A 13,563-nucleotide genomic window follows, 5' to 3' on the forward strand; every position below is an offset into this window, starting at 1 on the left:
ACAGTTTGGATCCTCTTCAAGAAACCCATCCTATTCAGCACAGGCTTAAATTCCAGCATGTTAGAGACACACTTCAAGTCAAACACAAGCTGTAAAAATTGCAGCAGATTGAAGCCTGGGCTTTGGCACAGCCCTGAAACAGAGTGGTGGGGTTAAGAATGCAAATGCTCACGTTGGAAGATGGCATCTCCACAAAACCAGGGCTCTGCTGAGCGGAGTTTCGCAGTGGGGTCGTGGGTGTGCCCACAAACGGCACAGGCAGCTCACCCACGGTCTTTCCTTGAGCACATCCCACTCCAAACCCCAATGGATGCCCCAGGAGTGTCACAGAATCCCAGAATTAACCAGGCTGGAAAAGACCTTTGAGGTCATCGAGTCCAACCTGTGACCCATCACCACCTTGTCACCCAGCCCACCGCACTGAGTGCCACATCCAGGCTTCATTAAACACCTCCAGGGACGGTGACTCCGCCACCTCCCTGGGCAGCCCATCCCAGTGCCCAACCACCCCTTCTGTGAAGAAATTCCTCCTGGTGTCCAACCCCGGTGCGGTTTAAGAGCCAGCCAGCAGCTTACCTTGCAGCATGGCAGAGGTGGTGTAGTAGTTCAGGGGGACCTTCTTCACCAGGTACCTGTCGGTGTCCAGGGAGCAGAGCGTGTCCCCCAGCAGCACCGACTTGCCCGTGCCAGCAGTGCCCACCAGCAGCACGGGGCGCCGGCGCTGCAGCAGCCTGGCCACGAGGAACCTCACCCGAACCGTCTCGGCCGTGGGCACCAGGCAGGCCTGGGGGACACAGCAACCAGGTGAGTGTCCCCAAGCCCTGCCAGCACCCCACAGCCACCTCCTGGGAGAGCCAGGAATGGGTAAGGTGACCCCTCGGGAAGGAATGATCTGCTGCTGCCAGACATTCAAGTCCATCCTTCCAGGTGAAGCCCTGGGAGCAGCGTCTGGATCTTCCCACAAACTCACACCTCGCTAAAACGGTGACGATTTTCACAAGACACCTGCTCCCTGTGGTGCTTCTGAAAGGACAGACAACTGGCAACCACCATTCACTACCTGAGGAATTCTTTTTCTGGCCCAAACATAAACCCATCTCTACTTGCAGCCACGCAGAGTGACGACGTGCCACGGTGTCTCAGAGGCTTTGTCCCTGCTCTGTCTCACTGCTTCTCTCTGCACCCTGGGCACAGCAGCTCCCTGCCCCTGCTTTTTGGAAGATGGATGGACGTTGTGCTGTTACAGTCAAAGCACAGCAAAAAAGATGGGGAATTGAGTTGTATCCCACAGGGAATTCCATCAGTGCCTGACCTTTCACCAGGCTTCACTGAAACACTAAAACACAGCACCTCCTCCAGCCCAGCAGCCTGCCAGGGGCACCCACCTGCAGTGGCATCTCTGGATCGAATTCAAACTGGGGAATAAGTTTAGACCAAGGCTCAAACTTCTTTGTTTCCGGATCAATGTAAAAGTCAAAGACTGTGCCCTGAGAAGGAAACTTGATCGTCTTGAATTCTGCCACCCACCACTTGCTGAACTCCACTCTGTAGTCCACGAGCTGCCAAAGAGAGGAGAAAAGAGGCAAATCTGGAGAAATTCATTCGAGATGGAGAATGTTATTTATCCCAGTCCACCAGAGTGGGATTATGCCTTAAAATATATTCCACAGCACAACAACCTTATCCTTTTTCCTATTATTAAGTCTAATTTTTCACTTTCTTCATTTTTCCTCATCACTCCTATTTATTCCCCTAAATAATGCATCCTCTGTGCTGATCACTTCTGGTGTGCCTGAGATCAGACAGATGGATCAATTTGAAAGAGAGAAATACGTGCCTATGACTAAACAGACACTTGATTGATTTTTGGTGCCTACTTCTTCCAACAGACAAGGACACCACATCCATCTCCATCCATGGCCATGGGTAGTCAGAGCATGCATACCAAATCTCTTCCTCACAAACCACACTGCCCTGCACACACTTAGCTGCTGCTTTCTGGCTTCTTTTCAAGCAGGACTGCAGCCCCCAGTGCAGCAAAGCATGGAACAGGGACTGTGTTCCTGTGGCTCAGCTGTTTCCAGCTGTTTCCAGCTGTTCAGCTGCCACAGAGCCCAGCAAGCTCCTGCTTTCCTGCTTTCCCCATTCTCTCTTTCCATGCATGGGGATTTTGAAGCACCTGAACTTTGTTTTGGGAGCTGGGGCGACAGTTTTTGCTTTAGATACTAAGTCAGGATTTGCAGAATGTGCTTAGTCCCCTTCCCTGCCTCAGGTTTCCTCTGTGAAACTGGGCCAGTCACTGTCTGAACCTTTCCTGTGCAGAGCACAGGGACTGCAGCCCTCAGCCCTGGGGAGAAGCAGGGGGGGAAGGAGGGGGAAAGTGCTGCTAAAAAGATGTCTGGGAGAGAGCAGACACATCACTGAGCCAGTTTTAGCAGCACAGTTTGCTCCTGGGGCATCTCTACTAGGTCTCTCCTCCCCACAGCCACCCCACAGGCTTTCCTGGGACCAAGTGGGATCTTGGACTGCTCAGCCTCCATCAGGAAACCTGGCTCTGAACTGAGTGTCCTCTGCAAAGCTCCCTGAGCCACCACACATCAAAAGACCAGAGGACTTGAAAAACACATTATTAGCATCCAGGATTTTGCAGTTTCGTGCTACCCAGAGAGGCAGAATGACTGTAATCCCCTTTCTCCTGTCGTCACAACTCCTCAGCACGGCAGCAGAGCAGGGATGTGCAGCGCTGCTAAAAGCTTTCTCACAGTGGTGCTGGGAGGGGCTGCCTGCCCCCCTGAGCCCTTCAGTGGAGCAGTCCCAGCCCCAGCTCTATTGCCAGAATGGTGTCGAGCTCACACTGCTTCCCTTAACAAAAACCCCATATGGATTTCTGCTAATTTCAGAGCCTGGAAATGGCAAACCTCTCATCTGTTTTTATAGAGGGGCCCCCCACCAATGAACACTGAGCAGTGGGAAGCCTTCCAGCCCGTTTCTCCTGACATTTCAGCAGCAAAAGGTCACCAGGAAGGGCACCTTCAGCAGGGAGCAATAAACAGCTTTTATATTGGATCATTTTTCACCAGGCTCCCCCTCGCTCGGACGCTGCGCGCTCACGCTCTCCTCCCTGACATTTACAGAGCACCACAGGCAGCAACGTCCGGCATCCTCCCAGCGGGATGCTGAGCCTGCTCCCAGCTCCTCCTGCCACACCCCCAGCTGTGCCAAGGCCCTGCCATGCCAGGACTAAGTGCACTGGCACGGCAACGCCGTGTCCCAGTGCCACCGACCGCGCTCCAGCCGACCCGCGAGGGACTGAGGCAGCAGCTCGTCCTGCTGGGCACGGGCCAGCTCTGCTCCCCAGGCTGGGCTGGGCTGGGCTTTTGAGTCACTCTGCACTGACAAAACCAAGGCTGTGGTTTTCCCAGCTGGCACATCGGGAATGGAGGGTTAAATCCTCTGCAGATCCAGGAAAGCTGGTCTCAAACTCCATGGCCTCGGGGTGGTGGCACCAAGGGAACACCAGGCTGAGCTTGGCCATTGTTTGTCCCTGAAATACCAATTGCCCTGCCCTGCTGAGCACCCCTGCCTCGTGTCATTCCACCAGGAGTCGAGGATGGCCAGCTCTCATCATCCCCCTGTTATTATTAATCCTGGTGACAGAGCTGGTTTGTGCCACAGAGCCCAGCATTTACCTGCACAGTCAGGTGGCTGGGGAATGCTCCACTGATGGATTCACCTGATAAATCCATCTTAATTTGATCACTTTATGCACACCCACAACCTCCATAAATTAATATTTCTCCCCAGTGAAATGTTTCTGCAGAAGCAAACACCCTCCACCCTGTGACCCCACAGCCATTCTCCAGTATCACCGCCTGGATAATGAGGTCTTTCATGAAAGGGATTGTTTAGTTCAGGTCTCCAGGTCAAACAGCATCACTGACACAGCTTTAGGCCAGGGGAAAGTAGAAAAAAGTAGGAAAAAAAAGGCAATAAAAGGCTTCTTGAAAGATGCTGATGTGGCACCTCCCTTCTTACCTGGTCCTGAAACATGGATCCACCAAAGGCCCAGACAGCAGCAAAGACAAAGTAAAGTTCATAAAGCTCCTTGGGACAGTCGGGAGGGGTGTTCTCCTCTGTCAGGAGGCATTCCAGGAGGTAGCACAGCATCTGAACCATGCTCTGCTCAGGAATGGGAATAATCTTCTTAAATCTGAGGGATGGAAATCGAAAACATAATTGGGAAATATAATTGGGTGAAGCACCGGGGTTGCTCCCAGCCCAGGAAGGCTTTGCCGGAATATCAGCATTTTCCTTGTCAGCAGTGAGTGTCTCATTCCCTGGAAAAGCACTAAGGAGAACACCCATCCTCTGCCTGGACCTGCTGGCACTGGCACACACATACATAATAACAGTAATCAGAAGTTTCAAGCATTTAAAAACTTTGATCCTCTTGAAAAGAAGTAAAATCGAGGAGTTGCTAAAGGCGATGATTTCCTGGGAGCGTGAGGAGTTCAAAAGCGGTCAAATAGAAGAGTAATAAAATAAAACCTTTCATCTTGCCATTTTACATTCGTTTAAGCTACACTTACAGAATTCCAAACTAATGTTGTAGCAGCACTGAAGTCCTCCATAAAGTAATTAGAGCTATTTGAAAGGTTGGTTCTACAATTTCTGAATTAAGCAAGCTCCCAAAATACTCCGCTCGGGGCTGGTGCAGCTAATCCTGAGGATTTCATGGTCTGACAATTGTTCAGCAGAGAGGGCTGGAGATGCTCGATGGGCTTTGCTGCCAACAGCTTTAAAGTTTGGGCACCCAGAGAGCAGCTCCCCAGCAAGATTCCCAATTCCCAGTCCCAAGGAGCAAGACTGGCACTGCAGCAGCTCCTCCTGACACCCCTCAGGGGCTGCTGGTGCCCAGGTTCAGTTTACACTGACTTTTCTTCTTTTTCTTTTATTTTATTTTTTAATGAAACTGCAGGTATGGGCAGCAAGCAGAGGATGGAGAATCATAAAATCATGGACTAGTTTGGGTTGGAAGTGACCTTTTAAAGGTCATCTCTTCCACTCCTTGCCATGGCAGGGACACCTTCCACTATCCCAGGTTGCTCCAATCCCCGTCCTTGGACACTTCCAGGGATCCAGGAGCAGCCACAGCTTCTCTGGGCACCCTGTGCCACGGCCTCCCCACCCTCACAGCCAAGAATTTCTTCCTAATCTAAATTTCACCTTGTTAAACCATCACCCCTTGTCCTATTTGTCACATTCAGTGGTCAGTATCCAGCCATGAAACATGCCCAGGCTGGATGCCCACAGATGGACTCAACTGTGCTCAAATGCTTCAGGAAAGAAATCCAAGAGAGGACTGCCTCTGGAGCAACCCCATCCTCTCATCCCCAAGGGGCAGGAAAAGATGTGGGGAGAGGATAAAAGAGGATCTGCTCTCTCCATCCTCCACACTTTCTTTCAGCAGTGGTCTGAAATCTGCTCTACTGAAGCATAACTTGTGCAGTGAACTCTGCTCTGGCCTGACACCTCAGGAGACTGGAAAGACTTTCTCTTTAGCATCTCCTGCATTTACCTTCCAAGAGATACAGAACTGATACAAGCACAGGAGCCATCAAATCAATATCCAAGGAGAACCAGAGCAGACCAGCAAAGGACGGGCAGGAGTGTCAGCCACCCCCTCACCCCACTGCTTCCTGGAGCTGAAGCCAATGACAGTCAGGGCTCCTGGGGACAAGGAGGACACTGGGCAGCCCTGGAGCACAGCCCCAGCACCGCTGGTCTGGAAGGTGGTGAGCGACCTGCCCTCGCCAGTGGAGACACAAGCAGCGGTACCTGGTCCTGAGGGTGTCCAGGCAGACGGGCAGGTACTTGTCAAACAGAATGGTCAGATTGGCTCTCTCAGACTGGACCTCTCGCTGGTCAATCCAGCTGCTCACAGGGGGATTCCAGCCCAGATCCGAGGCATTGATGTAAAGGATCCCTTGAGGTGCAGGAGAAGAGAGAAGAGTAAGGGCACAGCAGATAATCTCCCTTTTTCCTCCACAAACTTTCAGCTACTCTCACACAGCTGAAACGCAGTCAAACACACCTGGTCCCTCATCACCTGCCCCCTCCTCCTGCCCCACTGCAGAGGGGAAGAGTGAAGAGACACAACTCAGGAAACCAGGACAGCTGTCATGATCCTGCCCCAAATTCAGAATATGGCGTTGCCTGAGCCGTGTTATTGCTCTGGGCCCCAGGCACCAGGGAACACCTTCATTCCCCATTCCCATCAACTTCTCCAAAAGATCAGGTGTTCTTTGGGATAGAGATGGGCTCTCCTCATCAGGCCCACACAGAGCTGTGCAGGAGTGCCCTCTCAGCAGTGCTGCAGCCAGGACCCCACAGCAGCAGTAGGAACACTCCGAGTACACCCCCGAGACAATGCAAGCTCCCCGTGTGGGCTCAGGATCCTCCACGTGTCCGTGTGCTTCAGGAACACACCCTGCACACCACGGGCAGCTCTGCTCCAGGCTGAGAGCTTTCAAAGGGACACCAAAAGACTGCTGAAGAGCCCCAGATGCCACCTGCTGCATGGTGCAGCCCAGGTGGGACTCACCTGCCCGGGACACGGTGGCCGGGGTGGCCGTGCGCAGGTGGCTGATCTCGAACAGCAGCCTCATCGTGGGGTTCAGAGGGATCCTCTCATTGCTGGCCAGGGTCAGCACCTGTGTGTACAGACAGACAGACAAGACAGACAGCCTAGAGCTCTCCCAGGAACAGGAATGAAGAGTGTTCAACACTCGGCACTGCTGGGCTTGGCTGCCCAGCCCAGCTCCTCGAGGCACAGCAGCTCTTGGGCAAAGGGCTGCAGCCCCAGCAGTGCCCAGCAGGACAAGGGGGATTCTGCCCCTCTGCCCTGCTCAGGTGAGCCCCCACCTGCAGAGCTGCCCCAGCCCTGGGGCCCAGCACAGGGAGGAGCTGGAGCTGCTGGAGAGAGCCCAGAGGAGGCTCCAGGATGAGCAGAGGGATGGAGCAGCTCTGTTAGTTCTCAGACAGGCTGAGAAAACTGGGGTTGTTCAGCGTGAAGAAAGACCTGGGGTGACCTTACTGTGGCCTTTTGGTACCTGAAGGGGCTTCCAAGAGAGCAGGAGAGAGACTTTGGACAAGGGATGGAGGGACAGGACACAGGGAATGGCTTCCCACTGCCAGAGGGGAGGGTTAGGTGGGATATTGGGAAGGAATTCCTCCCTGTGAGGGTGGGCAGGCCCTGGCACAGGGTGCTCAGGGAAGCTGTGGCTGCCCCTGGATCCCTGGCAGCGTCCAAGGGCAGGGATTGGAGCAGCCTGGGACAGTGGGAGGTGTCCCTGCCATGGCAGGGCAGGGATGGGATGAGTTTAGGGTCCCATTCTGTGATGCCATGACATGATTTCTGCCAGGCATTAGAACAATCCTTCTCTCTTCCACAACCCAGAATCCAAAGCACGCCCTCAGGGTGGAGAAAAGGTACAGAACCATGTCCCTACCCTATTTCCAAAGGGCCTGAAGTTATGATCAGGACATTTGCGATTACTCACGAGCACAACTCTCCAGAAAAGGGCAATTCCAGTGAAAACAAGCTCTAAGCTATTTCCCTCATGCACCATTGCCTTTATGCAATATTGTTTGGTGTGTCTGAAGAAACCCCAATTGCATTATTCCGGGAGGTGTTATTCCAGCATCTGCATTTCTCCCAGGCTGAATCCCACCCGACCAGGAACGCCTGCTTCTTCACCTTAGATCCACTACCTTATTATCATCCATCACAGTGTTAAGAGATTCAATCCACATCGGATCAATATCTCCATCCAGTACCATCCACTTGGGACCATCATGTGAGATGTTGGCCAGCTCCCGCATGATTGATGAAAACAGTCCTGGGAGGGAGACACGAATGTGTTGATGAACATTGAAGTTGTCACCTGTTCTAACAGACTTTTTCCAGCAACTCCCTAAAAATTATGCTTTCCCCTTAAACATTCATAACTCTTTGCATCTTGACATGAATAATACTATGTAATGATATCTGCTTTGAAGAAAAAAAAGCATTATCAGAGTTATTATCACTGAGAATGACTGTGGACCTACAGGAGCTTCATTCCCACTGAAAATCATAAGGCATAGGAAAATGCAGAGCAGATACTCAGAGGAAAAAAAAAAAGACACAAACTACACAATACAGAGAAAATCATCTGAACATGCCTTGAAAATTCTGTTTTTTTTTTTTTTCTGTGGCTTGAAGTATATTGGGGAAATCAAGATTCTTTAAACACTGGGTCATGGCTTTAGTGAGACTGAGGGGAGAACAAGCCCAGACTGACATTGAGTGACAGAACAAAATGTCAGTAAAATCAAGGAGACAGAGGAGGATACAGAGTCTCAGGGGGAGTAAATAATGAATGTTAAGAAGAGCGAGAAGCTGGGAACAGAGCAGAAGTACTGCAGGGCAAATGAGAGCTCCACAAAACCATCACTCTCCTCCACATGAGGAAATACCTAGGGAAAGGCTGGTCTGCATGAAGGAACATCAGGCAAACACTAAAAACAACCTCTCTTGCTGTGAATTGTGACAGGAATGCTCTTTGTTTCTCCAGGACGAGCCATTCCCTTGGGATCCAGGAACGGCCGGTGGTATTGCATGAGCTGAACACAGAGCAGCTCAGCCGACACAGGTACGAGATGGGGTCAGGAATAACACCTCCCTGGCTCTGCCTGGACTCCATTCCTCACACTGCACACAGCCTGGCAACCACTCCAGCACCATCAGTGTCAGCAGCAGCTCCTGCCTGAGAGCATCAGTGCCTCCTTCACACCCACCACGGCAGCAGCTGGAGGGAAGTGCTCCTCTCCCAACCTCGGGCATCCACACCACAGAGAGGTGTTGGGATTTAAAAGGAGTTTGGTTCTACAAATAGCACTTTTAGGATTCCCTTGTGGGGCCTTTTCCCACCTAACCTGGACCAGCTTTCCAGCTGCTGGCAGTGAAATGAGTGACAGGATGAACTCGGGAAGAGGAAAAGGAGGAGCTCATCCAGAAGGGGACACATCCTCTCGTCAGGCTGTGCTGAAAATGGCCTGGCTGGTCTTTGACATTAAGAAACAACATCTTCAGGAATGGTTAATGCAGAAGATGTCTGCCATCAGAGAGGAGTCCTGTAAGTTCTCTTGAAACCTTCGAGGATTGACAACACTGGACAGCCACCTGCCAATGTCCCCCCTGCTGTCCAGTGCCACCCACAGTCCCTGGTCCACAATCCCCAACGTGCAGTCCTCTCTGCAGGGTGCTGGCTGCATCCCACACTTCCTTGTGTCACTTTGATTCAGGGTCCCCAATCATAATTAAAAAGAATTAACCCTGGCACTGGAGCAAAGCATGGGCCGGGGAGGTGGTGGCAGCTCCTGGGGACCTCTGGCCAAGGATGATTTATGGAGCCGTCCTCCCTCACCTCCCCCACGGCTCCCAGAACAGCCACACATGGAAACCAAAGCTGCCTTTCCGGATTAGTCACAACCCAACGTTCTCACTCCACATCTCTGTAATCTTTCAGCAGGTTTTAAATGCTCATCTTATCCTCCTCAGGAGCAATCAGGATCAACAGCCTGGCAAGTGTCATGTGCTAGAGATCAGGCAGGGATATTTAGTGGAAAAACACCTCTAAGGCTGCTGGGAGTGTCCAGCCATGGAAACCTGGCGATGGCACTTTTTGGAGGGCCCCAGTGCACAGCACAGGGCAGGAGGGAGCTCTCTTCCATCAGCAGCCCAGCCCCAAAAAACAACCTGCCCCACTTGGGAATTGGGAAGTGTTGGTGTTAATGGACACGATAATTATCCTTATGGCAAAAGGATAAATTCCCATTGATGACCAAAAAGCTGTGACACCCTCCACATCCTTCCAACAGCAAACCCTCACACGGCTGGGAGCGGCAGCCGGGCTGTGAGACCTGCACATAGAGAACCATCATCCTGCTGCCACTCAGGAGGATCATTAAAAATACCCTTTTTGTCTGCAAATTCAGACAGGAAATGATATTTACCATCTTTCCACTCTCTTGTTGCTGGGTTAATGATGCCGAAAAGCTCGTCATTGGTGACGGCCTTGGGGTTGAGGTCTGTCCAGACAGGACGGCGTTTCATCCTCTGGTAGGTCTTGTGCAGGGACCTCAGCACCTGAGACTTGCCCGTGCCTGCAGAGCCCACCACGAACACAGAGTGCCGGACACTCAGCAGCTCCTCCAGCTGCACCACCTGGGGAAACACGCCCAGAGCTCACACAAAGATGCCAAACTGAAGTTCAAGTGTGCAAAAGCTGGTCTAGGGGAAAGAGTCCCTGCCCCTGCACGGCAGGGGATTGGAATGAGATGTCCTTTCAGGTCCCTTCCAACTCAAACCATTCTATGGAATTAGCTCTCATTAGGCCTCTTCTGCAGAAATTTGTGACCCAGAGACACAAAGGGATTTAGCCCCGAGCTTGGCCTGACCACTCTAACCATGATGGGTGAAATCCTGAGCAGGCAGGCAAACCTCCAGCACTATGTGACAGCCACCAGCCAAGGAGGCTCTGCTCTCCAAGGGCTGCATGTGCACAAGCCTACAAGAGTCGGTCTCTTTGTAAATCCAGGGAAGAGGCAGCGCTGGCTTTAGGAGCAGCTGCAACTGCACCAGACCCTGTCTGCAGGGGGAATATTGTGGCTGCTCCTTCCCTGGAAGTGTCCAAGGCCAGGCGGACAGGGCTTGGGAGCAACCTGGTCTAATGGAAGGTGTCTCTGTCCATGGCAGGGGTTGGAGTGAGCTGAGCTTTAAGGTGCCTTCCAACCCAAACCATTCCATGATACTGTGATTGTGCAGAGCCCTCTTTAAAGAAGCAAAGATGGCTGAGAAAACCCAAATGAGCTGATGATGGTGTAGGTAGAGCAGAATTATCCCTTGGTCTTACTTTGAGCACAAAGTTGTCCTCAGGCTGCAGCCGGAGCTCCAGCACAGCCTCCTTCACCACGGCCTCGAAACCCAGGTCACGCTTCCGAGGCACATCCAGCGCAGGGAACAGGTCCCCAATCAGCCCCATGAACACTGGCACATCGTCTGTCACGATCTTGGGGATGTTAAAGTCACGGAGGGAGCGCATCAGGACCTGCTCCTCCGGCCGCTCGGGGTCCGCACGTTTGAGGGAGCCAGCCACCACCAGCACTGACTTGATGGCCCGCAGACCCCAGTCGTAGTGATCCTACACGGGGGGGAAGAAGGAAATGAAAACAGGGATGGGTTTGTGCCTAGACAGTACCAGCACAGGGGCAAGAACCAGCAGCCCCAGCTGCCAGGCCAGTCAGCAATGGAAATGCAGCCAAATCCATTATCTGTGTCGTGGCCAGAGACCTCCACCAGCCTGAGTCAGCTGGTCTCCATTTCAGAAGGTGAGCTTCCCACCAGGGACAGTACTAAAGAGTCAAGTATTTCAGCTGTTCGTGCCATCACATGGGCTCAGAGCTGGCACTAAGTCAGCAGGAGGATTTGTGCTCTGGAGACCTAAGCAATTTTTTTCCCTAAACCCCAAAGCAGTTTGCTTGGCCTTTGTGCACGTTAAGCAAGGCCAGCCAGAGCCCTGAATCTGCAGGAGCTACTGAGGTGAAAGGCTTGTTAGTCCATTCTGAGGCCTCAGACACCCAAATTTCTCCATCCTGCCCATCCCCAGGTTACCAGGCACATTTCGTCCTGGGTACAGTCAACCAAGAAGGGGCAGGGAAAGGAAAAGGGGCACTGCTGAAAAGGAATCCTAAAGAGGTATGAGAGGAACTCAAGCCAAAAAGCAAGTCCTTCTATTTCTGCTCCCGACCCTGCAGAGCACAGCCCAACAGCTTGACTGATTCATGTGGGAGGCCACAGCTCCCACAGGGCCTCCAGCTGCACAGCACAAAGCTTCCTTGACAAGGCAGAAACCCACCCAAGCTCATGCTGGCACAGCCAAGATCAGGTTTTCCATCTGGAGCCCTGACTCCACTCACCACTGGCCCCAGCTTTGATCTATGCAGACGATGACGAGTTAAAATCTGATTAACCAGAGTTTTGCACTGGAAGTGGCCCTGCATGGTCAACACTTGACATGAAAGAGAAGTGTTTAGTTGGACTAAGAGAGGAACAGTCATCATGAACCCCTCGCAGGCAGGAAAATCAATAGGAACTAAGAGACTGGAAAGCACAGGGTCACTGCACACTGCTCCAACCTTGGTGGCATTTGAAAAGTCTCACTAATGCAGCTGGTCAAGTGCTTTTGTCCCTGCAGATCCTCCAGGAGAGCAGTTTGAAAATGCCATAGCTCTGACGATCACAAACCCTCCCTTCTCCCAGCAGCTGCCACAAAGGCAGACAGGAACTGAACGCCGTGAAGCTTCAGCCATGGGGATGCATGGCAGAGTGTCACATTCCTGATTTGGAGGATCCAGAGCACAGCACAGGGCTCACCTGCTTGGACAGGAGCTCCTTGCAGAGCTGGTACAGCGTGATGAACTTCCTGGCTAAGGCCCGGGCCTCAAGGAAGCCCTCGGCCACCAACATAATCTCACAGATCAGCTCGAAGTCTGGCACAACCATTGCACAGGGCCTAGGGAGACAGGCAGGAAAGGACTGCAGAGCAAGTGATGGCTACAGAGCTCAAGGGCAGTGCGTTTGTAGCTTTATTTTCCACATCCTCTCCCGTGAGCCACTGGAGACCTTCCCAGTCTGCCCACAGCGCCTTTCCCACGGCACAGGACAGAACTCCCTTGCCCTCCTTGTGCATTCCCTGATCCAGGCCTGGGCACAAGGCTGAAACCATCTGTGAATCTCCAGTGCAAGGGAATTTCCCAAGAAAATGAAGCCAAACCTGGATGTTCCACAAGACGATTTCTGCCACTCTTATAACACTGGTGACAAAACCTGACCTCGACTCACCTGAAGAGAGCTTTTAAATTCTCAGGCAGCTCGGTTCGTCCTGCATAACCAGGGTTCATGGTGATGAAAATCCCGACTGAGGGGACTAACTTAATGTCTTCTCCAAGAAAATTGAAGGATTTCTTCTTCTCCCGTATGGCATCCTGCACACTCTTCACCTAGGAACCAAGGCAGAGCTTAGTGCTGGTGCTCAGGTATGAAAAACCCCAGAGAGCAGTGCTGCCCTCCCTGCACTTGGCCCACGGTGACTGGGGCTTATCACTGCTCCGGTTTGTGTTTTTACTGACCATGTAAAGCCTTACACACCGTTTGGGGTAAATCTGTGTGTTTCCCATCACAATCCAACTCAGAAAAAGCAGAAAAGAGCTGAAGAGACCGGGCAGTCAAACTGAAAGGAGTTGCAAGAATTTGCTTCATAAGACACTGATGGATGTGGGTGAGGGGAGAAGGAAATGCCTCCAAAGCCACCTGGATCTCACAGCAAAAACCCCATAGGCTAAACCAGCTCTTCAACTTCTCAATTTCACAGGAGGCCAGAGCTGGAGAGGAGACACAGGGCTGTGGAGGCACCCAGAGCACAACCAACACCCACAGCAGCCCCAAAGAGTCTGCCCTGA

The 13,563-nt window shown here is 52.3% G+C and overlaps 1 protein-coding gene across 1 annotated transcript in view; it reads right to left on the reverse strand.

The window, feature by feature from the left end:
- The window catches only part of DNAH9 (dynein axonemal heavy chain 9), a gene marked incomplete at both ends in the record, with an annotated part of 144,840 nt that overhangs the window by 104,668 nt on the left and 26,609 nt on the right, over positions 1–13,563 (reverse strand). The window contains 10 exon segments of the mRNA XM_082294246.1: positions 577–784; positions 1,386–1,559; positions 4,036–4,210; positions 5,839–5,986; positions 6,605–6,713; positions 7,774–7,901; positions 10,060–10,270; positions 10,959–11,246; positions 12,479–12,617; positions 12,947–13,104. Coding sequence (XP_082150372.1) covers positions 577–784; positions 1,386–1,559; positions 4,036–4,210; positions 5,839–5,986; positions 6,605–6,713; positions 7,774–7,901; positions 10,060–10,270; positions 10,959–11,246; positions 12,479–12,617; positions 12,947–13,104 — 1,738 coding nt within the window.

The sequence above is a fragment of the Coloeus monedula genome (assembly GCF_965178545.1).
Source record: "Coloeus monedula genome assembly, chromosome: 19".
NCBI classification, from domain to species: domain Eukaryota; kingdom Metazoa; phylum Chordata; class Aves; order Passeriformes; family Corvidae; genus Coloeus; species Coloeus monedula.